The sequence below is a fragment of the Protopterus annectens genome, chromosome 2.part0 (genome assembly GCF_019279795.1).
Source record: "Protopterus annectens isolate FY-2018-M chromosome 2.part0, PAN1.0, whole genome shotgun sequence".
Classification (NCBI taxonomy): Eukaryota; Metazoa; Chordata; order Ceratodontiformes; family Protopteridae; genus Protopterus; species Protopterus annectens.
In genome coordinates, this window is record NC_056728.1 from 1,785,624,864 (window position 1) to 1,785,651,732 (window position 26,869).

The 26,869-nt window shown below is 41.3% G+C and overlaps 1 protein-coding gene across 6 annotated transcripts in view; it reads right to left on the reverse strand.

Moving 5' to 3' along the window:
* Positions 1-26,869, reverse strand: part of ARHGEF10L (Rho guanine nucleotide exchange factor 10 like) — a 3,087,848-nt gene that overhangs the window by 420,872 nt on the left and 2,640,107 nt on the right. For all 6 annotated transcript variants that reach the window (XM_044061816.1, XM_044061815.1, XM_044061819.1 and 3 more), the window contains one exon: positions 15,497-15,699. In XM_044061816.1, the coding sequence (XP_043917751.1) occupies positions 15,497-15,699 (203 nt within the window). The remainder of the gene's footprint in view (positions 1-15,496; positions 15,700-26,869) is intronic.

The window sequence follows — 26,869 nt, forward strand, 5'->3', positions numbered from 1 at the left end:
TGGCACTCTTTTTGCTTTATTCCCCTGTTGAGCCTCAGGTCACCCTATCCCATCATCCCACTTTTTTCTCTATGAGCTGTGGGGTTTAACTATCATCCTACCAGAGAAATCAAAGTTTTACTCTTAAGATCTGTCATCCAAATGTGCATATTCATCAGCATCCAAACAGTTTGCAAGTAACAGTCATTGTTAATGCATGTTCACACCTGCAAGTGTCACATGATTTACTACCAACCCCCACCCCCCATGAAACAATCATGCCCATATTACCTCTGATCTAAGGGATCCTACAGCAGACAGTGTGCCCAAACACATGTCCTCTTCTCCATCCCAAACAGAGGGGAGAGTAGGCTAAGACCCTTCATGTGTCTCCTTCCCCACGACAGCTTCAGCAGGCTCCTAAACCACTAGTTGAATTTGGGTTACCTGGGCTGTAGTTAGGGCCTTATTTATTGCTGTATGCCAACAGAGCTGGCTGTTGGCCTGGAGTAACAGTTTGGATAGCCTATTCATTTTCCTTAACATATCAGTATATATTGGCCAGTTTATTCAGAATGTCCCACAATCATTATGTTAACACAGTTTCTCTTTTCCTTTACCATTTACTAGTCTCCTTTTCTCCAGGCATTTCTACTTTATGCCTTAACTTTAGCAGCGCCTTCCATTTTGTTCTCCTCTCATTTTCTTGAACATGTACTGCACTGACAGTATGATGGTGCCAATTACATGAATATAGCATTGTTTGATTGCCTGCTTTCATCCTCCCCTAGTATCCATTGAATTTAATGTATGTTTGTTCTGTACAGTTTGCCTCATACAAAAGGAGTTGGAGGTTGGCATAATGGTTAGGGTGATTACCTCACAGACAGAATTAGGGATGTTCTTCATGTTTCACTGTTGCAGTCATTACATTTGAGTAATCTGCTGGCAGGTTGCCCTCAGTCAGCCTGATTAACAAAGTCTTGGGTCCTGCATCGGTTGCTGTCCCTTCTTCCATGACATCAGGTCGTCAGGGGTATAAAACATGCATCTGATGCCATTACATCAGTCTTTCTTGCCGTGCGGTGCCCATAGCAGAAGCAGTTCACAAGTGCCGGTCGGACGACTCCAGAAATTTTCGTTTTCGAGTTTCAGAACCAAAGTCTTCAACTTAAAGCTAAGTACCCCGGATTACCGATGTCAGTAAAAGTTAATAATTGCATTACTTGTGGAAAGCAAATACCTCACAAAGATTTTCATTCGTACTGTATTCCTTGCCTAGGCCCTGAGCATGACGTACCTTGCTGTCAGCTTTTGTGCCTTATTTAATCAGCGCACTATCTGTCGTCGGTACATTTTTGCCTCTAAGTATTTTGGTTCTCGGTTTAATTATCCAGAAATGTCGTTGGTTAGCCATCCGACTACAGGGATTCCGAAAAAATGCAAAGATAAAGACAGAGACAGGCCATCGAGGTCCAAAACTGCCGATGATGCTTCTCCTAAGCCAGTCGCCAGTTCGCTGGTACTCAGTGAGGTGCTTTTGCAGCCCCTGATACCTGATAATTCTGATTTGCAGGCCTCTACTGAGACCCATTCAGAGTCCGGTATGCCGTGAGATGCTTCACCTATGGAACCCGTGGATGTCTCTACCTTGGATGGGTCCGGAGCGGCTGTGCAGGCACCGGCTTCTGAGGGTGTATTCAAGCCTACAGACTTGCATATTAAGCTGACTCCACCTTCATTACTAAGGTCTAAATCTCGATCTTTGTCTAAAAAACTGATGCCCAGGCCACATGTTCAGGCCCCTATGCCTAAAAAACAAATGATCAAAATGGCTGAAGATCTAATTACTCTAATCGGGGTAGTCAACCCCCCCCCCCCAAGAGGCCTGGGGCTGAACTTGATTATGAATCTTCCGATCAGGTTTCTGTTTCTTCTGACTCTTCTAATGACCTGGATTTGTCCATACCCACTTATAAGGATTCTGATGCAGAGGAGTCCATTCCCTCTGCTTCCCCTCCTAAGGATTTTTCTTTTTGGAAAACTTTACGTACCTTAAGAGAGCATTTCCACTGGGAAAGTCAGGAATTTTCTGATTCAAAAAAGAGGCTTAGGAATTTCCTTCTTCTACCTCAGCATGGGCCTTTGGCTATATCTCCTGTACTAGACATTGTTGATGATGTGTTTTCGGAATCCAGTATGGCCCCTGATTCCCTGCCTCCAGCTCCTAGTAAACCTGACAGATACTACAGGGTTCCCGAGTCCAACAAGTTTCTTTTCAAAAATCCTGTTGCAGATCCAGAAAGCATTTCTCAGGGGCCCAAGGGCATTAAAGCCTCTACTGCTAAAAATCCTACCCCTTCTGATAGAGACTTCAGGGCACTGGATAGATGGGATAAGAAGGTTTATACTTCTGTAACCTTGGTAATCAGGGCTTTAAACTGCCAATTTCATATGTTAAAATATCAACAGCATGTAATTGGACTGCTTACACAGAAAATGATGTTGATTCCTGACTGTGTGGAAAATAAAGATTTACAGGATTTATTGCATTCTAATGAACAAGTTGGAAAACATACTTTGCAATGTGGTTTTGATTCATTAAAGGCCTCTTGCAGGGCTGCTGTTACTGGGTCTGTGCTTAGAAGGCATGCTTGGCTTAAGGAGCAATCTTTGCCTGATCATGTTAAAGCGAAATTGTTGGATGCTCCTTTGAGTCAGGACCATCTGTTTGGCAATAAGGCTGAAGAAGTTCTAAAAAAGATGGAAGATAAAGCTAAATCTATGCAAACTGTTAAAGATATCTTACAAGTGCCACCTTCAAGATTTAGTCGGCACTGGCCTACTAAGAATTGGTCTTTTCCAGCTCCTTCCGGATCTTCTCAAGCCAAACCCAGACACACCAAAAGCACCAGGTTTCAGTCCCAGGGGACTCTCAGAACTAAGCAATGGGGGGCCTCCACTTCCAAATCTGGAAATAACAAGACACCTCGCTATGGTAAACTGTCTCAATGACTTCCTTTTAAAATTACCAAGCACTTACCTTTTAGCCACCCCTTTGGGGGGAAAGATGGCTCTTCATGCAAATAACTGGGAACTCATAACCCAGGACAAATGGGTTTTAAATATAGTGTCCCAGGGATACAGATTTCATTTCCACACGTTGCCAACACCAAGCGGGTGGTCAGACCTGGCCCCAAAGCAGTGGGGAGAGGCTCAAAAACAAGGACTATTCCTCTTAAACATGGGGGCTATTCAACCAGTACCAGAAGAGGAAAAGGGACAAGGTTTCTTCTCCAGGCTTTTCCTGGTACCCAGAAAAGACAAATCATGGCGTCCCATTCTGGACCTGTCTACTCTAAACACCTTTCTGGACATTCCAAAATTCAAGATGCTGACTCTTCACTAGTTACTTCGTATGCTAGGCAAAGATGTCTGGTTGGCAAATCTAGATTTAAAAGAAGCATACCTGCACATCCCAATCAGGGAATCTTGCAGAAGATACCTATGCTTCAAAGTGGGCTACTTGCATTATCAGTTCTCTGCACTACCCTTTGGCTTGTCTACTGTGCCCAGGATTGCTTTTTGCAGGCAAAGAAATATTCATACCTGGATGATTGTTTAATTCAGGCAGAAAACCAGGCCATACTTTTAAATCATCTGGGGTTTGTAAAAAGGGTTCTATCTTGTCTGGGGCACACCATAAACGAAAATAAATCACAACTGGTACCCTCTCAACAGATTACATTCCTGGGTGCAAGCTTGAATACAACTACCCTGATGGCTTTCCTCACACCAGAGAAGCAAATTCATTTGGTAACTTACTTCAAACAAGTGGCCACAAAAACCCTGCTATCTGCATGACAAATACTGCAAGCCTTGGGGTTCATGGCCTCCTGCATTCTTCTAATTCCATATGCAAGACTGCATATGAGGAAACTACAATGATACTTAAAAAGTCTATGGAGTCAACATTGTCACAGCCTGGAAACATTGATTCCTATCATAACTTGCCTACGCCTGGAATTCCTATGGTGGGCAGAGGCCTGCCGCCAAAACAAGGGACTGCCATTCACACTATCCCCTGCCACCAAAACCCTAAGTACAGCTGCATCAGATAATGCATGGGGGGGACTCACCTGGCAGGAAAGTGCATTCAGGGCAAATGGAAACCAACTCAAATGCACCTACATATCAATCACAAAGAAATGTTAGCTGTACAGAATGCTCTGACAGCCTTCAAGGACTACATTTTTCCAGGACAACTAATGGTAAAGACGGACAACACCACGGTTATGTGGTACATAAAACAAGCAGGGGGGTACATATTCTTATCCCCTCTACAGACTAGCCATGGCATTGTGGAACACAGCCTTGCACTACCAAGTGCACCTACAAGCTCAATTCCTGCCAGGAAAATTGAATACACTGGCAGACGGACTAAGCAGAAATCTCATGGACACACACGAGTGGAAACTGGAACCATGGATTTTCAACATGTTGACAAGCAGATGGGGGAGCCCAGACATAGATCTATTTGCCTCCCCCCAGAACTACCAGTTGGACATGTTCTGCACAAGGACTCCCCACAAACAAGCCTGGAAAGTGGATGCTCTGTCCTTCAGCTGGAAAAACCTATCAGTCTACGCCTTTCCCACTCTGCCTCTGATCTCCAAAGTTCTGCTAAAAGTCAAACAGGACAAACCAAGAATGATTTTGATTGCTCCAGACTGGCCACGCCAGCACTGGTATCCACTCCTGTGCAGTGTGTCACAAATATCTCCATGGCACCTGCCCTTCCTTGCTATCTCAGCAGGAGAACCAAATTCTGCACCCTAAGCTTCCAACATTGAACCTTGCAGCCTGGCTAATCTCTTAAATTCACCCTTATCATCCCTCAGCAAACCTGTGATGGATATCATCTTGGAGGCGAGAAGACCTAGTACTAGAAAATCTTATGCTGACAAATGGAAAAGATTCTGTGCCTGGAACCAGTCTTTAGGGATAAGCACAGCAGCACCCAATTTAACGCAGATTTTGCAATACTTAACTGAGATGCTTCACAAGGCCCTGTCTTTTTAATCTATTAAAATCCACACTTCAGCTATTTCAGCTCACTATAACACAGAACCACCCCTCTTCTCTCATCCCCTGCTCAAGCAGTATCTCAAAGAACTTGAGACCACCCAGGAGAGCTTCTACCCCTGCCTGGGACCTTAACTTTGTTTTGGAGAAGCTCAGTCTACCTCCTTTCGAGCCAGCTGCTACTGCAGACTTAAAATTTCTTTCTTGTAAAACAGCCTTCCTTTTAGCAATCACTTCAGCTAGAAGGATATCTGAATTACAGGCCCTTATGGCAGTGGAGCCTTTCATCATTTTTCATGCAGACAGGGTATCTCTAAGGATCAATCCATCCTTCATGCAGAAGGTGGTTTCCAGTGTGGCTCTTAATCAGTCCATTCATTTGCCAACCTTCTTTCCCAATCCACAGAACAAAGGGGAACGGATTCTGCATTCCTTGGATGTGCACACACAACTTAGATTCTACTTGGACAGGACTAAATCTCAAAGAAAATCTGAACAATTGCTGGTAGCATTTGCTGCAGGGGCAGAGGGGAAGGCTATTTCAAAACAAACCATTTCTAAATGGATAAGCCATTGCATTCATTTCTGCTATAAGCACCATGGAATACCTATCCCCCAGGGGATCAGATCTCACTCCACCATGGCTACATCTACTTCTGCAGCCTTTCTCAAAGGTGTTCCTACCAGGGATATTCTAGAACCTGCTATCTGGAGTTCTGTACATACTTTCATCAACCATTATCATTTTCCAATTTTCTCTAAATCCAGAGCTGGCTTTGCCACTGCTGTCTCGCAGGACCTTATAGCTGGCCCTAATGCTGTATAAACTCCTCCTCCCAACCATAGCTTTGGGAATCTACCCAAATGTAATGACTGCAACAGTGAAACACGAAGAACATAGTACAGTTGTGTGCACTTACCATAAATGTAGATGTTCGAGTGTATTCACTGTTGCAGTCTTGGTTACCTTCCCTCCAGCCCCCTACTTTTCTCTGGCTATACCGCTACTTTCTTTTACTATGCTTAAAAGCCTTTTTGGTGTATTTGCTTTTGGTTGGAGGTATATTTTTGTGTTTTTTAATTCTATTTGTTCCCCATTAGGGGGGCACCTGACATCTGGGGCAAGAAAAACTGATATAATGGTGTCGGATGTATGTTTTATACCCCTGACAATCTGACATCATGGAAGAAGGGACAGCAACTGATGCAGGACCCAAGACTTTGTTAATCAGGCTGACTGAGGGCAACCGGCCAGCAGATTGCCCAAATGTAATGACTGCAACAGTGAATACACTTGAACATCTACATTTATGGTAAGTGTACACAACTGTACTTTTCAGTCTCACCTTTGAAGGAAAATTGACAAGGCACAAAATTGCCTGCATGGGCAGCTAGCCTAGCACTTACATATGAACAATGTTATCAATCATTGTCATTAACTCTACTTTATTATATTGTGCTTTTCATTATTAATTTGTTCAAATTTTTTATTTTTTTCTTGTGATACTATGCAATTTATAATTATTTCTGTGGTCAAAGTATTATGCTACAAAAAATTAAAAAACAAACAAAAAATAAACAAGCTGTCTTATCTTTGTAATCTGGGTCTTTTCTCCCTAGCACTCCAGTAGAAACAGGTTGTCCCAGTTAATAAATGCAAAAAAATAAATAAAAAAATTGTAGTGTAAAAGAGGCATACAACCAACCGTTACAATAGCCCATATAAGAAGGACCACTAAAAGCAGTTTGTAGAAAACACTAAATGCAAACTGTAGAAATTCAGATCAAATAATGTAAAGAAAGGCTGAAAAAAGCAGTTTGCAAAAAATGTAATTAAACAAGGCACAAAGAGACCATTGCATAACTAAAACAGAGATTTAGTACAGAGTAAGGACGTACAGCTAAATGGTCAATATCTTTAGTGACAATGGAGAATTACTAGTTTCACTCAACTTCTACATCTTCTAGGATGACATTCTCAAAATTCAGTCAGCAAAAGCTGAAAAAAGGCCTTACAATGAATGAATGAATGAATGAATGAATGAATGAATGAATTGAAGAAACCAAGATTCTCTCAAATTAGAAATCTCCTCAAAACTATCCTTTCAGAAAAATGGCTTGGCAGAGGACATGCATGTAATGTTTGTGTCTTTCGGATTTTCCCGGTTAGGGGTCGCCACAGCAGAACTCCGGTCCACTAATGATTGGTAGTGGATTTTTACGTACCGGGTTACCAGCCCTGACGCACAACCTTCAACGAAGGCACGCCCCATTCACGTATGCCTCCACACAGAAGACGCTCTAGCTGAGAATCGAATGAGACAATGTCTTGCTATGAGGCGACAACGCTACCACAGCGTAATAATATGTGAAAAACACAGGTCTTCTTCTTCATGGGTTGCTTTGAAAAAAATATGAACAGAGAACTGAAACCTAGTCTGGGGCTGAATTTCAGAACACACTCTCCTGGTCTATTCAGACCTAATCTGCAGAACCAATCTATTCCACGTTGTAACAGTGAAAAACATCAATGTGCATTTGAGACAGTAATTGTATTCAACAACACTTTGTCTGATAAGGCCGTTCAGTCCACAGAAAGCAAACAAAAAGCACAATCACAATGCAGGATATAAAATACATTAGTAGCAAGAAAGGCTGCCTCATGTATAAGCCTGGCTTTACAATCTTGGCGACCAGAACAGGCCTAATGTTTAAGGAGCCATCAATAAAATTAAGGGTCAATGGGTATCCCATGGTTTGATGGAGTCATTAAATCCACAATAGTGCTAAAAACGAAAGCTTATCAGTCAGAGGGCACAAAACAGAATTAAAGGTGGTTAGGAATGTAACTATATAACAAAGAACTGTGACATGAAGGTCTTTAGCAAGATTATAAAATTGTGGGGAGCCACAGCCAAGTTAACAGCTTCTAAGGACTGATATAAGCAGTAAAGGACCCACAACAGCTTTCAAAATAATTAATGACTGAGCTGCATCTCCACAAGGAACCAACTCAATGAGCTTAATTACTCAGGAATTCAACATAAAGAAAAACATAAAAGTATTTTTTTTTTCAGGGAGGAAGCACCCCTGCACCTACCAGACCTATCAACTGACCCTGCTTTTGGTATATCCCTATTTTCTGGCATGATTTATACTTTTTCTGAATCCCTCTCATCATATGTGTTTTTTTAAGCTGTCAAGTACATAGAAAACCACACTGCATGACCAACAATAATTAAAATTAAGAAATAACTCATTTTACATGTCCCTTTTTAAGCAAAAATAAATGACCTTGTGTGGCAAAATTTTGCAATACATCTCATTAAAGTCTATAGATTTCACATACTCTGATAATGTGCTTATATTTTTCCATCATTTTTGTCACTGTCAGTTTTTTAAGAATATGTTTCTGAGTAGTATCCCATGTTCCTATTGGAAGATAAGAGTTATATTCTATTTTCTCTTCACATTTTGTGCTAATCAGATGTCCAGATTTTTAGCTGGATGTTCCTACTTTTTAAGGACCTTTGTTCCTATTTTTTAGTGTTTGCACTGGGTCAGGTTTCCAACACCCCTGAACAAACATATACTAACTTCACTTGTCTCACAAACATGAGAAATCTCCCAAAATAAATAAGTATTTGTTGCCACACACTAGAGACCATATTCTGGCAATGATTTCCTAAGGAAAAGAGCTCTGCTATACAAATTTAACTCAACCAAACACAGCCTCATTCAGTTTGCACTCAAAAAGCAATGGGAAAACTACCAAAAGAGCCTTAAGAGTATTAGAAGAATTTGAGGGCTCATAGTTGAGTTACTAAAAATAATGAATCTGATTATAATTAGTAGAAAGAAGGCAACAAAAGGATTACTGAAAGAAATCCTTTTCAGCAGGACTGAATCAAAAGGCACTGGCAGGATTAACAGAATCAAAGCACTCAGCAAATTCTGCTGACAAAGAGGGATAAAGCCCAATCACTCAGTCGACCCATGTTTGATTAATGGCTCAGTCACCTACTGGAGTGGTTTGGGGGAAATAAGGTGTGATACAGTTTAGTCAGCTTATCCTTTTTTAAGGAAGATGGTGGGGGTTGCATGTCCAGGGTACTTAGTCCTCTGGTAGAGTCCCTGGTTAAGACCAGAGAATACACAGCAGCACTGGATTCAAGAGGACAGGGTACTGTTACAGAATTATAACACAAAAGTGAGTGACATAGCATTGATGATGCCCACTGCATGCCCAAACATCAAGAGGTTTACTGGAATGCATTGCAGGGTTAGAAATTCTAAGCACCGCCCCCCCCCCCCAACCTCAATGAATGATGGTACCACTCTCGACTGCTCGACCCTCACTCTGGCAGGAATGAATGGGCTGTGATGGTCTTGCCCCAATGGTAAATAATGGAATAATACAGCAACTGGAAGTGGAGGCTTGTTGGTTATGAGGGCAGGAGCAAAAAGAACCTCAGAAATAATAAACAGAGTCAAAACACTGACAGCACATCAAGTGAGGTAATCAAACTCTTCTCCTTCACTAACAATGGCTCCACATAACAGACAATGCTGTATGAACTCCCAGTCTGAATTTATTTTTCAGTACTACTAGCAATATAATCAAACTCTTACGATGGTATCATTGATGGTAGCACTTCTTTTTTTTCATCTCACTTAATTATAACCTTAAGAATTAATGTGTATAAAAAACAAAGCATTCATATTTCTGAAAAAAAATGTAACAGTGATATCAAAATAAAATGATCTACTCAATTGTCTCTTTCAGTGCAAATTTGAGAGTGACCAGTAAAGGGTTCATTGTTTGCTAAAACCAGATATATTTACAGAGAAGTTCAAAAAAGAATTGAGGAGAACATAGGATAGTTTAAAAAAATGCTGCCATGAAATACTATAAAAGGAAAGTTATGTTCAAGGATGCATTTCAGAATCCCACCTTAAAAGCCTGTAATCAAACAGAAAAACTATTTTCTTAATGATTATGTAAAATCATATGTAGCCATATGTTCACAAGAAGTTTACAGGACAACATCAAAAGCTAGGTTTATGTTCCAGCGTACAATAAATGTTTGTCGAAGTAAGTCACATTACATAATTACTTCAAAAGACCTGAAAAAAATATATATCATGACAGTCAGAAATCATTTCTCCACTGAGGATAAAGGGCAAAGTGCATGTTGCTCTGAGTACTACGTATAAAAGTACAGCTGAAAGAAGATGTCTCAGAAGTAGTGATAACCCTATGTTCAACAGGAAATGAGGAGGAGGCCCGAAAGGAAGTGCTGAAAGACTTATGTTCAATGCAAAATGAAGAAGAGCCCATAGAAGAAGCAGTGAAAGCCCTGTGTTCAATAGGAAATGAAGAACAGGCCATAGAAAAAGGAGCGAAAGCCATGCTTTCCATGGAAAATGAAGAAGAGGACTTTGATGAAGGCGGGACAGCTCTAAGTTCAAAAGGAAATGATGAAAATGCCACAGATGAAGTAATCACAGCCCTGTGCTCAACAGGAAATGAAAATGTCAAAGAGGAAGAGGTGACAGTCCTTTAACAGGAAGTGAAGACAGGGCCCTAGAGGAAGTAATAACAGTCATATGTTCAGCAGGAAATGAAGCTTGGGTGGCTAAAATCAGTCATACAGTTTACTTGTGCTTCCAGTATAAGAAGCTCTCCCTGATTAAAAAGAGAGATAACAAGTCATAATGAAGCTATGTTTTTATGCAAGGTGAAAGTAACTTGACAGGACAAGCCAAATCCTGGAATTCTGTAGCACGCTCAAGTCCATTTTGCTTTTCATAGGTGCAAAAATGTTTATGTAAGGAATGACCTCCCTCTTAAGAGACGAAGATCCACATACAGAAATAATACTGACCCTTAATGTCTGTTTTGTGATTTAATACAACAAGCTGCTTGAATCAGTTGGTTATTATATAACCTTACTTCTTTGATCTTTTTTGTAGTTTCTGCAAGTAAGGGAAAACTTTACTAATTGCACCGCCTATACTTTCTTGGAGAGGTAGAGATGCATGACAAACCTACCCATTGGAGAAGACCAGGTAAGTTACAGTTTCTACAGCATATTTAAAAACTTACACATTGACACATTCTAGACATTAAAGTGAAAATATGATTGCCTTAAAATGACAGTGATTTTTAAGATATAATCTAGACAGCATTCCTTATGCAACACACACACACAGATGAAACTAAAGAACAGGCTGTGCACCTATCACTGGGTAAAATTATAAAGTGTATGCTCATAGAAAAGAATCTTTACATATCTTCTCAGTGGCCACAATGTGATGCTTTGCTAACAGAGGTTTGCAAACTAAGAATATATATAGATAATATCCATTGCATGGAGTGGCCTTGCATAAGGCTGTTTTCCATAATAACAGGCTTCAGTACTGTGAAAACAATGCCCTGTGTTTGCCAGCGTTCACACATTTGTAGCTGATTGGTCTTGCCCCATTTCTGGCTTTACTCCTGCTAAGTTTTTATCCATTTATATGACTAACTGAGTGGGCACTTTGATATGGTGGCCTGATATGACCTGCTCATAGTGTCTCTTTTGTAGTTATGAGGAACTTTTTTGTGAGTGCAAACATGCATGGCATCTGGCATGCAACCTTCTTGTGTTGCTCACTCTAGTTATGAGAGCACCCACAGTGCAGCCACTGTCCAAGCATAATGGCTGCCATTAATGCAGCCACAATCATGTACTGTGTAGCCTGTTTCTGGCAAAGCTGTGCTCTAGTGGCCATCATTCATTCCTGGCCACATCACACTGAACACTGTTATTTAGTGCAGTGTGTTAGTGTTGTGAATCTTTATGAAGAGCCGCATAAAGTTCACTTACCTTGGTTTAAACTGATTCTTCTCCATTCCATCTTCTATCCCTAAGATTTCCCTGAATATATTGACAAATTAGGTGAAGTAACTTACACAATCTATATATTTAAACACAGTACTCACCCCTACACCTAGCAACAACCATGCACATTCCTTAGTCCCTCACACATTTAAACCCTGTAGTCACCCCTGCACCTAGCAACAACCATGCACATTCCTTAGTCCCTCACACATTTAAACCCTGTACTCACCCCTGCACCTAGCAACAACCATGCACATTCCTTAGTCCCTCACACATTTAAACCCTGTACTCACCCCTGCACCTAGCAACAACCATGCACATTCCTTAGTCCCTCACACATTTAAACCCTGTAGTCACCCCTGCACCTAACAACAACCATGCACATTCCTTAGTCCCTCACACATTTAAACCCTGTAGTCACCCCTGCACCTAACAACAACCATGCACATTCCTTAGTCCCTCACACATTTAAACCCTGTAGTCACCCCTGCACCTAACAACAACCATGCACATTCCTTAGTCCCTCACACATTTAAACCCTGTAGTCACCCCTGCACCTAGCAACAACCATGCACATTCCTTAGTCCCTCACACATTTAAACCCTGTAGTCACCCCTGCACCTAGCAACAACCATGCACATTCCTTAGTCCCTCACACATTTAAACCCTGTAGTCACCCCTGCACCTAACAACAACCATGCACATTCCTTAGTCCCTCACACATTTAAACCCTGTAGTCACCCCTGCACCTAACAACCATGCACATTCCTTAGTCCCTCACACATTTAAACCCTGTAGTCACCCCTGCACCTAGCAACAACCATGCACATTCCTTAGTCCCTCACACATTTAAACCCTGTACTCACCCCTGCACCTAGCAACAACCATGCACATTCCTTAGTCCATCACACATTTAAACCCTGTAGTCACACCTGCACTTAACAACCATGCACATTCCTTAGTCCCTCACAAATTTAAACCCTGTAGTCACCCCTGTGCCTAACAACCATGCACATTCTCTAGTCCCTCACTTTGCTATTCTCCGACAGTTTTAGACTGGCTGTGTTTACTCATTCTTCTCCTTGTTTTCACTTTTCATTAATTAGATTTTCTTCAAACATTTGGAAATACCCTTCCTCTGCTCTTCTTCCTCACAAACTCAGAAGTACACTTAGGTAGGTTCATAGGTAGGTACTAGGCTATTGTCCCAAGGGCCTAAGTAAGCCTAGCCAACAAAGTTCCCTGGCTTGCGCCAACCCAAGAAAGTTATTTTCCTGTGCCCCTGTCGAGCAAAGCCACAGAAGTGACCCCCGGGGTGTATTTCCTATTTCCCATCCACTCATCAAGATTTTTCTTGAAAAGTGTTAATGAGGAACTTTGTTTGACATAGATTGGTAGCCTGTTCCAGAGTATGGGAAGTCTCTGGGACAGGAATCTATCCCTCCAGCAAGTCCTGTTTATTGTGGAGACAAGGTTTAGGTCCCTAGAGTGTGTAGCTCGGAGGGATTGGGATTTCTTTAGGTTTCACATGTCCAACAGCTCTGGGCTTGACATAGCTTTATATGTTAGGCAGAGATCACCTTGGAATAGGTAATATGCTACAGAGTAAAGCTGGAGTTTTTTTAAATGATCAGTGTAGGGCATCTGTTTGAGGCCAGTAATTCTCTTTGTGAGGTACTTCTGTGGCCTTTCCAGCTGCTGCAGATGTCTTGTGAGGTACATTCCAAAAGGGGTGATGTACACTATAATGGGTCTAATGAGTGTCGAGTAGAGGGGAACGATGACCTCTTTTTTCCTGGATGAGAACCTTTTTGTGATGAGGTGTGCCATGTAGAAGGATATCCTGACTACTGTGGCAATGTGATTATCAAAGGAGAGACTACTGTCCACCTGGGTCCCTTCATGGGTCCTACTGTCCACTTTATCTCTTCTGACAGCTTCTGCACTCACTCTGTGCTTGTCCTTCTCCCACAACCCATTTCTGTGTGCTGCATGAACTATACATATCACTTTACCTAAATACAGACATGTTGAATGAACTACTTAGGGCTAACATGACACGCTATTAGAAATCTGATTACTAAACTGGAACATTTCTCACAATGGCACAAACACACTTCTGTAGATGTAGCATTTATTACAAAATCTGTCAGACATTCACAGACAGCCACTTAGTTAATCTTATTACTTTTAAGCATCAAAACATGGTTGCCAAATATAGTGTTTACATATACAATTATGTGGCCCTATACAACAGGCCCTCTGCTTCCACTACTACTTCCCTTCATTCTCCCATGCCAACAGTCAGTACTGACCACCAGGATCGAATCTGACATGTTTTTATTTTATTTTTTTTATCTGACAGGATAGTGAGGTGTCAAAGTGCAGTGTGATACTCCCGGCCACAGGGATTTGTTTGTAATATCCTCTACCCAGTCCATGCCTCCACAACTGACATGCAATGATAAATGTCCATTCAGGCCAAGAACATCTATCAGTGCATGCACCACAAACTTATAAGCTTAAAATTTATACACCCCAGTATCACATCCTGTGCTTAAGATTCCTCACCTTCTTTGAGACAGGTGAGTTGGTAAATGACCACATTTCCTATCACCTATCCAAATCCTCACATGCCAATCTCATTAAGTGACTCATACCCTAGCTGCCAGAGTTGCACTCAGGTTCTACCCTCTGTACCACAGAGCCAGCCAAATTCAAAGCATGGCATTACTCTACGTATGCACTAGAGTTGATGCTTCTGTACTACAGAGCCAGCCAAATGCAAAACATGACATTACTCTATGTATGCGCTAGAGTCGGTGCCTCTGTACTACAGACCCAGCCAAATGCAAAACATGGCATTACTCTATGTATGCGCTAGAGTCAATGCATCTGTACTACAGAGCCAGCCAAATGCAAAATATGGCATTACTCTACATATGCGCTAGAGTCAATGCATCTGTATTACAGAGCCAGCCATATGCAAAACATGGCATTACTCTATGTATGCGCTAGAGTCGATGCCTCTGTACTACAGAGCCAGCCACATCCAAAACATAGCATTACTCTACGTATGCGCTAGAGTCGATGAATGTGCCACAAATGTGTCTTCTCCTGTTAGACAATTTAAATCAGATGCATTACAACTTTCTGTATTATTTATGCTTACTATATTCTTTGCAGCTGTAAAATTTGTCTTTGACGTTTTCTACTAGGACCTTGACTGAAAATGAACTATTAAGTATTTAAATAATTAAACAGCTGACTTCACATGTTATTTCTAAGTAATGGATATGTGTACAGATTAGTATGTAAGTATTTATAGACTGATATGCAGTCTCATGTACTCACTATGTGTTTTTCTCTCTCTCTGTATTACTTTGTACAATCTTATACCCCATAATAATCTAGATGGAATGTTCAAGATGAAAACTTCTGTAATCAAATACTGTTAAAGAAGCAGTTAAGTAGATGACTGTGATAAAAATACGTGGAATTGGCTTCTTTTTTTTTTTCTTTTTTTAAACAGTTTCTCTTACCTTCCATCCTGCAGCCCTAAGCAGATGGCAGGACCAAGTGGACTTTGGTCACAATCTTCACCAAAGCCTTTGATGGTTTCTGAAATATACTCCATGCAAAGTACCCGGGAACTGACTTGCAAAGTCTTGATGATTCGAGGAGTTGTTCTGTTTAAGGAAAAAATATCCACTTGACCTGGTCCATTTTCAGTTCCACTGCCAACCTATAAACATGAAACATAACATTTATAATAAATACATAAGACAATATCCAAAACAGGAAAACCAAATCAAATTTCTTGCATTCATGTCACAAGCAATGGCCATTTTACCAGCTGTTCTACCATAAATATAATTATCTTATTTTTCCCCGAATGCTCAAGCCAGTATCCTTATACAATTTCTTCACTACATAAACATTTTCAAAATGTTCTTATAAGTTCTCTTTAAAATGTAATTAAAAACATGTTCTACCTAAAATGCAGATTTTGGAAAAAATACTGGACCATACAGTTCTTCCAGCAGCAACTGTGTAATGATCAAAAGGGGGAAATAATAAAGTAAATGAAATATGAAATTCATATTCATAATAATTTAAGCAAATAAAGTATTATATACTACTAATAAATAAAGAGGTCTATCTTCTTCTTCTTCTTCTTTCAGCTTTTCCTGGTTAGGGGTCGCCACAGCGGATCATCTGTCCGCTCATGATTGGCAGTGGAGTTTTACAGTGTTGAGTTGCCAGCCCGGCACCCAACCTTCCACAGAAGACACACACGCACACCTAGGGCCAATTTAGAGTGTCCAATACACCTACTGCATGTCTTTGGGATGTTTGAGGAAACTGGAGCACCCAGAGGAAACACACGCAGACTCCGCACAGAAGGCACCCCAGCTGAGAATCGAACCAGAGAACCTTTTGCTGTGAGGCAGCAACGCTAACCGCTGCACCACCTTGGCTGCCCTGATTAATAAGAGGTCTGTCTATATTTATCCTAAATAAATTACACAATACTGGATAGAGGTAAGACTGTTTATAGATAACTTCAGACAAAAGAAGACATAAGGCAAGAAGGCATAAGGAGGCATATTTTAATGATCTACAAAGAAATTAAAAAACGTAATAGGATGGGAAAGGTGAGGGATCTCAAGAAGACTGGTAATGTCAAAGCAAACTTCCAGGTAAAAATGAGCATGATAAAAGACAAACATTGGAGGGGCCTTGCAGAAGCACAAGAAGGATCCTAACATCATTGATACAAATGATGGCATGTTCTCTGACCTAAAGTAAGGCAATGTGGAGAGTGAAGTTGAATAGACCTTAAACCCTGGCTACTGTTCAGGTGAACCAGGTTCGATCACAGGCTCAGGTGACTCAAAGTGGTGTCAGGGAGGATGGGTGGTACCTATCCTGGAATAGGACAAGGGTCATAGCATGCTCTGCCAGACACTTTTGCCCTGAGGGACGCAGGTTGCAGGGTACTGAAACAAGGCACTAGTGTGGAGAGGGGCATGCACTGTGGCTGCCAGGCCAGTGATGGCTGATCCTGTCCCACATGTGAAGAAGCGCATATGTGTGGACACGTGAGGGGAACTGGCAGTCTCTGCTGTGATGTTGGTCTGCTCATCACCGCAACAGGAAGACTGCTGGGATGCCAGTGAAAGCTCAACTGTCTGCCTGGATGATGCCCCCCATATATGTTGCAGACCTGGCAGCATGACGATGTTACTCACCAGCAGAGAATAAATTGGCTGAGGTACCACATGAGAGGCTCATTGGTCAACAGGTATGGTGCAGAAAAAGATGCAGAAAAAATTAAATACATTCTTACAAGCTTTGCTAACAAAAAGGTTGCAGGAAAGGATGCAATTCTATATGGATTGTTCAGAATCCTGCAAAATTAAGCTACTACATAATCACTTGGAATTTTTCATCAGATTTGGAAAACACAACCCAGACCATTGGATTGCTAAAGTCAGTTTGTATTCCAATTCCAATAAAGGCAACACTAAAGAATTATCAAATTATGAAACAACTGCACCTGTTTTGCATGCAAGCTAGGTAATGTTTAAGATTCTACAAGGTAACCTCTAGCAATGTATGGCCTGAAAACTGTCATGTGTACAAGATGACTTTAAAAGGGGTAGTGGTACCAGGTTTTAAATTGATAGCTGCTGGGTAGTAGAGAAATCAAGGAAGTTTATGGAAAGCATTTCTCCCTTATGGAATACTATAAAGCCTTTGAATGTGTGGGCTGTAACAATCTGTGGCAAGTTCATTTACTTAATTTGTAGGTGTCCTTATTTGCTTTTTAAGAAATCAATATGATATATACAGAGCAACAATCAGAACTGAATACAGAATAATTGAATCACTCAACATCAGCAAAGGGGTGTGGCAAGGCTGTATATTACCCACCCTATGTATTCAATTTATACGCTGACTAGATCATGTAAAATTCTGGGTTAAATGAAGGTGAAAGCAGAAAGCACAAGAGGTGGTTTGCTGCACAATGTAAAAAAAATGTCCCATCAATTCATTAAAAATAGATGGGGAAGAAATGGAGGCAGTGACAGATTTTATTTTCCTGAGCTCAAGCTGATGAGTGCCCTTGTTTTTTTTTTTTTTGTTTTTTTTAATGAGTTATGCCAAATTTCGTGAAGATGTTAACAAAGATGTTACGTTTTCAATAAAGTTGTGCATACTCAAACATAACGTTTTCCCAGCAATAATATATGTGTAAACTGTAAGTAAGTGTTGCACTGTAAAACTCAGGATTTTGATCTGTAATGTTGAAGAAAACATTTCGGAATGCAGTGGAAAACTAGAAGATAAAGTCTGCCAATACTTAAGGAAATAAATTTAGAGTGTACACTGGCAGGTCTGGTAGTAAAACTAAAACTAAAAACCTGTGGCAACATAATGCAGAGTGGACTCACTAGAGAATATACTAATGCTGGGAAAGATCAGAGGCAAAAGAAGAAGAGGCTGACAGAGGCTAAGATGGATGGACTGTACTGAATTAACAAATAAGAATTTGCAAGAACTTAAAGGAGCAGCTGTGACAGATGGGTCTGGTGTACTGGTGTACTAAAGTCCCTGAGGTCACAAAAAGCTGGCATAAGTTAAATGACTGACCAACAACAAAAGTTAAATTAAAAAATTATACAATTAATCAAAATATTGTACAGTACAAGAAAAATCTGAGTCTGAATTTGTAATTAGACTATAAGTACTGTACAGTAATAGATAAAAGTTGGACTGTTTAAAAAGGTTCCCTACTGTAAACTGAGGAATTTCACCACACAGAATTCACTCACTGAACAGATATGGAGTGCAGTCAGACACACTGGCAATATTAATATTACATTTTGGTTATCCGAGACACTGAACTGTATACCTCACCATAAAACTCATCCAAATGAGGGGTACTCAGCCCACCCCGTCATTTTTATTACCTTGCAGTATATAGCCCACTTGTATGTGGGAACTGATACTTCAAGCAATAAAGCTGCAACCCAACTAATCCCTGCAATGCCGGTGTACACATACAGGTTAGCTGTACCTCTATCAGTTTTACCATTTCAGTTCAACAGGCTCCTATGTTACACAGAAATACTCCACTGTCAGCCAGTTACAATGGAGAATTTTCAAGTGCCTTGCTTCTTTAGGAATCAGGCTTATCACCACAGAAGCCCTCATTTGCCTGCACAGCTGGAGAACCCCCAGACCATTTATTTTAGAATCCTGCCTGAACTAAGTTTAAACTAATTTGCAAAATGACCCTCTGTACTTTTGTTATGATAACGCCTGTAATTTCGTGCACTGACGCATAGCAGTAGTTACCATTGGTGGTTATAGTAGCAAACATTTTGCTTGTTACATTTTTCCTTAGCACTTTGCTTGTGGTCCTCCAGAGGTTTTTCATGCCACAGCTCTACTGTCAGGTAGAACACTAAGCCTAGCCTCAGAGGTACCAACACACCTATCACCCACTAGCCATTCCCAAGTGTGATGTCTCTTCCTGAACATATAAATTTGCCTAACACTATGGATGTACAATTTCCCATAGTTACTCCAGCCAGCCTGGATGACATGGGCATCCTGTGACAGTGTAGTAACTGCCCCATGTTCACCGACAACCCTCTGTTCCTAGACCACACAAACTCAACATGTGAGAGATGCAACTATATTAAGAACCTCAAATCCATGTTCTGTCTCACACCAATCAGTACATATGACAATGAGCGGGTTGTCAGCATCCACACTCCACCGAAACACACATCCCACATACCTACTCACCAGAAACATACCTAAACACCAGAGACCTTCTAAACACAGACACAAGCACACTACATATAATACTTCCATTTGCAGAACACAATACACATAATAACTCACATACCAGTGTCTCACCTATTAAGCCCTTAAGGCAAAACACAAAATCAAACATATTAGTCATAGGTGATTCCATCATGAGACACACAGATGTCCTTCTCACCAGGCTGGATAAGGAAAAGGTCAGGCTCAGCTGTCTGTCAGGTGCCAGGATCAGTACACTGAGGAAGCCATTTAGCCAAAACCGGCATGTTTCATTAACAAATATTAGTTGTATTTACTCTCTCATTGCCTGTGCTGGCCATTTTTTGGATTTATTAACATTTTGTTTGGGCCTTTGCACTTGCTTACTGGTGAAAATCTTTTTTGGGCCAGGATCAGCCATACCACACATGCACTCAAGTCTCTCAACAACAGGTACTGTTATGATTCCGTCATAGTCCATGTTGGTGTGAATGACTTGAGATGTCCCTCTCTCGACTATATGAACAAAGACATGATTGAGGTCTCGGACTATGTGTCTCAGTCAGGTATGTTCCTGGCCTTAAGCAGCACTTTACCTTTACCAATGATGATGCCTCAATACAAAAATAAAATGGTTGACTTCAATAATTGGCTTAGTTTCTGGTGTCATTCTAAAGAGATCCTGTATCTGTCAACCTGGGATGATCGGCACACCATGATGCTTTGCCAGAGATAGTCTTCATCTGTCACCCCTGGGAAATTAGCTACTCGTCAAGCCTCTTACCACCCCCATAGTGTCTTTTTTAGGCAGTGTCTCAAGGACAAAATTCTCGACATAAAAACTCCATGTAAAAATGACCTCAAGGTTTTGCTGCTAAATGCTAGGAGTCTTAACATGAAACTGCATTCACTGGAAGCAGTCATCACCTTGGAAGGTATAGACTTTTGTGCAGTCACAAAGATTTGGTTCAAGGCTGTGAAGAGCATTCCAACCATATTGGGCTACACCCCCTTCCACACATTCAGACCACAAACTGAAGGCAAGAAAACTAAAGGAGGTGGTGTATCAATATTCATTAAAGATAAATACACTTTCAGATTGGTTAGACAACATAATAGGTTCATAGGTTCATACTAGGCTATCTGCCCTAGGGCATTTATAAGCCTAGCCAGAATGTGTTTGGCTTTCGCCACCCATTTTAAATTTATTATCTAACAGTGACACAGAAGTGATACCCGGGGTAAACCTATGATCTCCCATCCACTCATCAAGATTCCTCTTGAAGAGAGTCAATGAGGGACTCTGCCTAACCTGGACTGGGATTTTATTCCAGAGTGAATTATGAATCTGTCCCTCCAGCATGTCCTATTTATTTCAGTGCTGAGGTTCAAGTCTCGGATTTTCTGAGGTGCAGCATGTCCATTAATTCTGGGTTGGACATGGCTTACAGATCTCCTCTGAACAGGCGGTATGCCACTGAGTAGAGCTGGAGTTTGATCCTCTTGGTGAGGTACTTTTGGGGTCTTTCCAGTTGCTGCAGGTGTCTGGTAAGGTACATCCCAAAAGGGGCATTGTACTCAATTATGGGCCTGATGAGGGATGAGTAAAGAGGCACGATGACCTCCCCTGACCTAGATGTGAATCCCTTCATGATTAGGTGGGCTATATAAAATGTTTTTCTAACCACTTTGGCCACGTGGTTGTCAAATGAGAATTTGCTATCAACTTGGGTCCTAATTACTTCTTCTGTACTTAATAGATTACCACCTATGTGGTAATTGCCAAAGGGGATGACTATACACTTTTTGGCATTTAGCTTGAGGCCATGGCTCTGGCACCAGTTGTCTGTTTCTATGAGGCCCTTTTGGAGGATGCTTGTGTCGGCTGGAGGGAACAACAGAGGTCCCAGGACTGAGCCTTGTGGGACACCACTTGTAACTGGTTTGGAGTCTGACATGGCTCCAGCAATTCTAACCATGTGGGTTCTGTCCTTGAGCCAGTTTGCAATCCATCTAGTGACATAGGGGTTTATATTTAAGCTGGTGAGCTTATCTATAATGCCAGGTCCAGGTAGGCTGTGTGGACCACCTTCCCAATGGCCTTGGTGACTGTTTCAAAGAAATCAACCAGGTTTAAGAGGCAGGATCTAACTGGGTAGGATCCAGTGTTTGTAGGTCCCCAATATCTTTATTTATGAGGTCCATGATGATCCTTTCCATAGTTTTGCAGACCAAGCTAGTCAGGCTTATGGGGCGATAGTTTCCAGGATCCGTTGAGGCACCACCTTTATGGAGAGGGACCACTGTTGCTGCACGCCACTCTTTGGGCACATATCCTGTAGTAAGGCTGAGATTGAACAGTAGTTTTATGTTTGGGTTTAGCTCTTCTTTGAGTTCATGTAGCCCGGGACACCATCTGGTCCCATTGATGCTGTGTTTTGCATCTGAGATGTCAGGGGCAGCACTCTGCTGGGATAGATATTTGCCCTTTGGTGGCTGAACCTGTCAGCTAGGATGTTGGCAATGTCTGTGGGTTTGCATATCTGGGAATTACCACCCAGGTTCCTAACATAACTAAAGAAAGCCTTGTGATTATACTTAGTGTCCTGTGCAATTTTTGGCCTTAGACAATTTTATGTGTGCCCGTAGTTTTTTGCTAATACTGATCAGTGATGCCTTCCTTTGGGATTTATTAGTAGCTTCCTCCTTCTATTGTATAGTTTGTTGGAGGATTGGGTCTTGGTTTTATTTGGGATTGCATGATCCATGCATTCCTGAAGGTGTTCATAGAATGCATTTATAAAGGATTCTGCAGTCTGGGCTGTATTTTCCACAGGCCGGGGCTTTGAAGGATTCCACCTCAGTTTAGTTTTTCACTGTGGTTTTCTAATATCCAGTGAGATTAGTTTATGGTCTGATCTTACCAGTGAGGGATACACTTCTGGTCTGGAGCATAGAGTCCCCATGTTGGTGATGATCAGGTCCAGTATGTTGCTCCCTAGCATTTGACTTTATAAATTCTAGGAACCTTTGGATAATGGTGTTTGGAGAGACCTTCATATTTTCCAGTGTTCTCTTCCTGGTTTTGGGAGGGTGGTCTGTAGCAGGCTATAAACTGGAAGGCAGTTTTACCCACTGTTAGTTGCACATGGATAGTCTCTGATGCTTCGTGCTTTGCCACCAACCTGGAGGTGTGGGTATCTTTGATGAATAATTCCCTGCAGATACTTCAGGTACAATTAACTGGACACATATTCAAGTCATTGCCAGCTACAGGACCCCTCCATGAATCAGGACACCCACTCTGTCTATTTGGATCTACTTGAGTCTATCAAGATACATCCGAACACCATGGTTTTGGGTGACTTTAACTACCCATCCATTGACTGGGGAAATTACTTGTGCGCAAACTCACTTGCCCAAAGGTTCCATGAATTCATTAACTCCAATGCTGTGGATCAGCTAGTTGACACCTCCACAAGGGGTGCCAACATCTTGGCTTTAGTGCTTACAAATATGAGGGACCACTGTAGCACTCCCACTGTGAGGTCTTCCCTGGTGAGATCTGACCACAAATCAGTCTCATTCGAAGTAACTATCACACCTGACTCCTTCTAGCACCAACCTATTACCCGACTAGCCTTATGTGCAAGGCCATGGAGAGAATCATCATCAACCTTATCAACAAAGATATTGGTAATCTCCAAACACTTGAGCCTACTTAGTTTGGATTTGTCAAAGGGAGCTCATGCCTGTTAAACCTGGTGGACTTCTTTGAGACCGTCACAATGTCATTAGATGAGGGGAAATCTGTGCATACAGCCTACCTAGACTTAGGTAAGTCTCTTGACACTATCCTCCACTCAGGCATAATTGACGAACTCACTCAGCTAGATATCAACCTGTATACAATTGGATGGGTTGCTAAACGGTTCACTGATAGAAACAATATAGTCAAAATAGGGGAATCCACCTCCATCAACAGACCTGTAACCAGTGGTGTTCCACAGGAATCAGTCCTGGAACCTCTACTGTTTTGAATCTATTTCTCTGAAGTACAAGCTAAAACTAAAGGACTTTGGCCGGCAAAGTTTGCTGATGTGTGCAAACTGGGAGCGGTCATAGAATCTCCAAATGATGTCAACATCCTACAAGAGGGTCTTACACAAACTAATGATTGATGCCAAACCATAAGTTCACACCAGGGGTTCCACCAATGTCCCTCTTGGACAGGGGTGATAGGTGCTGATCATGGAAATAGGGGTAAACCTTGGCTAGGCTTGTAAGAGCCCTAAGATATTTAGCCTAGTAACCTCCTATGATCCTAAAATATCTTTTTGTCTGAATATCTGTTTTTTGCAGGACAGATTTAATTGTTTTCCCTGACTAACAGCCCCCATCATTGTTTTTGTATATAACAATATATTATTATTATTGTTATATTATTATGTTAATGGTATTCAGTTATACAACAAAAGAAACAATCTTGGCGAAGCGTAGGAGGAACCAAGCTCTAAAAGCCCCCTGGCCAATTTAAATAGGCAGCTAAGAGGGTTAATTAATACTTCAAAGGCTAAATTTGAAGAAAAAATAGCTTCTCAGACAAAGGAAAACCACAAAGCTTTCTACAGTTTTGTCCATAACCTCAGAGGAAATACACAAAAATGCACAGAACTTATTGTAAATGACATCACCCGTACTGAACCAAAAGCCATTGCCAACCTTTTGGCTGATGGGTTCAGCTCACATTTCTCCTCCCACTCCTCCCCATGTAGTCCACAGGAAATACCGCATACTAGAATCCCCCAGTCATTAGTAGGGAACGGGTCATTAATGCATTTTCCAAGGCAAAAACACTGCATCGACGGGCACCAATAACATCTTGGGATATTTAATAAATAGCATGAAATATGACTTCTCTGGTCCACTTGAATAATTTTTCAACTGGTGCCTTCAGTCAAACCCAAGGAATGGAAGATGGCCATACTCATTTCACTGCATAAAAGAGGTCCAACCACTGATCTGGGTAAATACGGGCCCATAATTCTTACCAGTCTAATATGTATGGCCATGGAAAGAATCATTGTGGACATGATAAATGAGGGCATAGGTAACCTGCAGGCACCGGACCCATCACAGTTCGACTTTGTTAAAGGAAGATAGGCCTATTAAATCTGATGGACTTTTTTGAGAGAGTCACCAAAGTAATGAATGCAGGCAAGACAGTCAACACAGCTTACCTTGACCTGGCCAAGGCTTTTGATACAACACCCCACTCAGGCATTTAGACAGGCTCACTAATTTAGGTGTAAACCCTTTTATCACATGCTGGATAACCAACTGGCTCACTGATAGGACCCAGAACATCAAAATAGATGAGGCCACCTCCCCCAAAAGGCCAGTCACTAGCGGAGTCCCCCAGGGCTCCATACCGGGGCCACTCCTTTTTGGTATCTATTTCTCTGAAATGGAAGCAAATGCTGAAGGTTTATGGCTGACTAATTTTGTAGATGATTGAAAGCTGGGGGTTGTCATCAATTCTGCGGCAGACACTACCATTCTTCAAGAAGGTCTATCTCTGACTAACAAATGTTGCCAAAGCCATGGTCTTAAACTCAATGCTAAGAAATGCATAATTGTACCCTTTGGGAAGTCAATCATCCCAGTTAATTATCATGTTAATAATATGCCCCTAAGAGTTGACCCAGTGGTCAGGGATTTGAGTATGCATGTAGACAGTAGTCTTACCTTCGACCAACACATGGCCACAGTGGTGAGGAAATCCTTTTTATGTTGCCGAATTATAAGTAAGAGAATGGCATCTAGGTCTAAAGAGGTCATTATCCCACTGTATTCCACCCTTATCAGACCAGTCACAGAGTGCAATTCTCCCATTGGTATGTACCTGACCAGGTATATGCAGCCACTAGAGCAACCTCAAATATTCCTTACATAAAGAATACAAGGTGTAACAAACCTATCTTATGCAGGCTGCCTTAAAGCTTTTCCCTCTATTCAGTGTTCCTATAAATTGCTGACAGATGATCTATGCCTGCCCTACAAGGCATCAGCATACCCCACACTTACAAACCTCCTACATATTCATCAGTCAAAGAGTACCAGAAATACAAGGTCTAAGGATCTGAATGTTGTCTGTGACTTAAACAGAACATGCTGAAGAGACAGATATGTGTCCTAGAGATTGCCTCTCCTATGGAACAGGTTTCCCATCCTAATCAAGACAGGTCATTCAGACTACAGAGTGGCACCTCAACATTTCCTGACTAATACCCCAGATATCCAAATATATCATGATGTCAGGTTGGCATAAGTTAAATGCATAATGGGGGCAATCTGCTTTGTTTGATTCAAAAATAAGGCAAGGAAGAAGATGATTTGGATTTAGAAAATAAAAGCAGACTAGAATATGCAATCCAACTAAAATTTTATAAACACAAACTTGAAATTATGAAGAAGCTTTAAGATAAATGAATAGCACTAAATGTACCCATTTCTTATACTAAGAACAAAGGATGTACACTACATATACATACTAGGGCCAAACACTCTCCGCATTTTAGCCAGTATTCACAATCTGAGCAAACCAATTGTATTTCACATTAATAAAGATACATTTTTAGCTCAAGTGCACCTCAGTCATCTATTAACCTATTAATTCCTCAAGGAATCAGATTATGGCCCACATTTTACCCTAGGGCTCCCCCTTGTACTATTAATGAACAGCAGTAGCTCCTAAATGCTTTATCCTATACATGGATCCCCTCAACATATCTAGGGTAATCCCCATGATCCCATTCCTTCTCAATAGGGGTAATATATAATTATTCACTATGGCAGAGGGGTAAGGCCAATTTAACACCAAATGGGATAGGTTAACTCAAGCAAAGGAAAACTGGCTAGGCATAAAATAGCCCACAAAGGCAGCTAAATAGTATTTGCTTATGAACCTATGAGTCTGTATTTATTACAGGGATGTGAGGCAACTGCAGTAGGAATAGCACAATCATCTGTTTGGGGATCCTGTTTTTTACATAACACAACATGTTTCTTTGTACAAACCCAGTGATGTC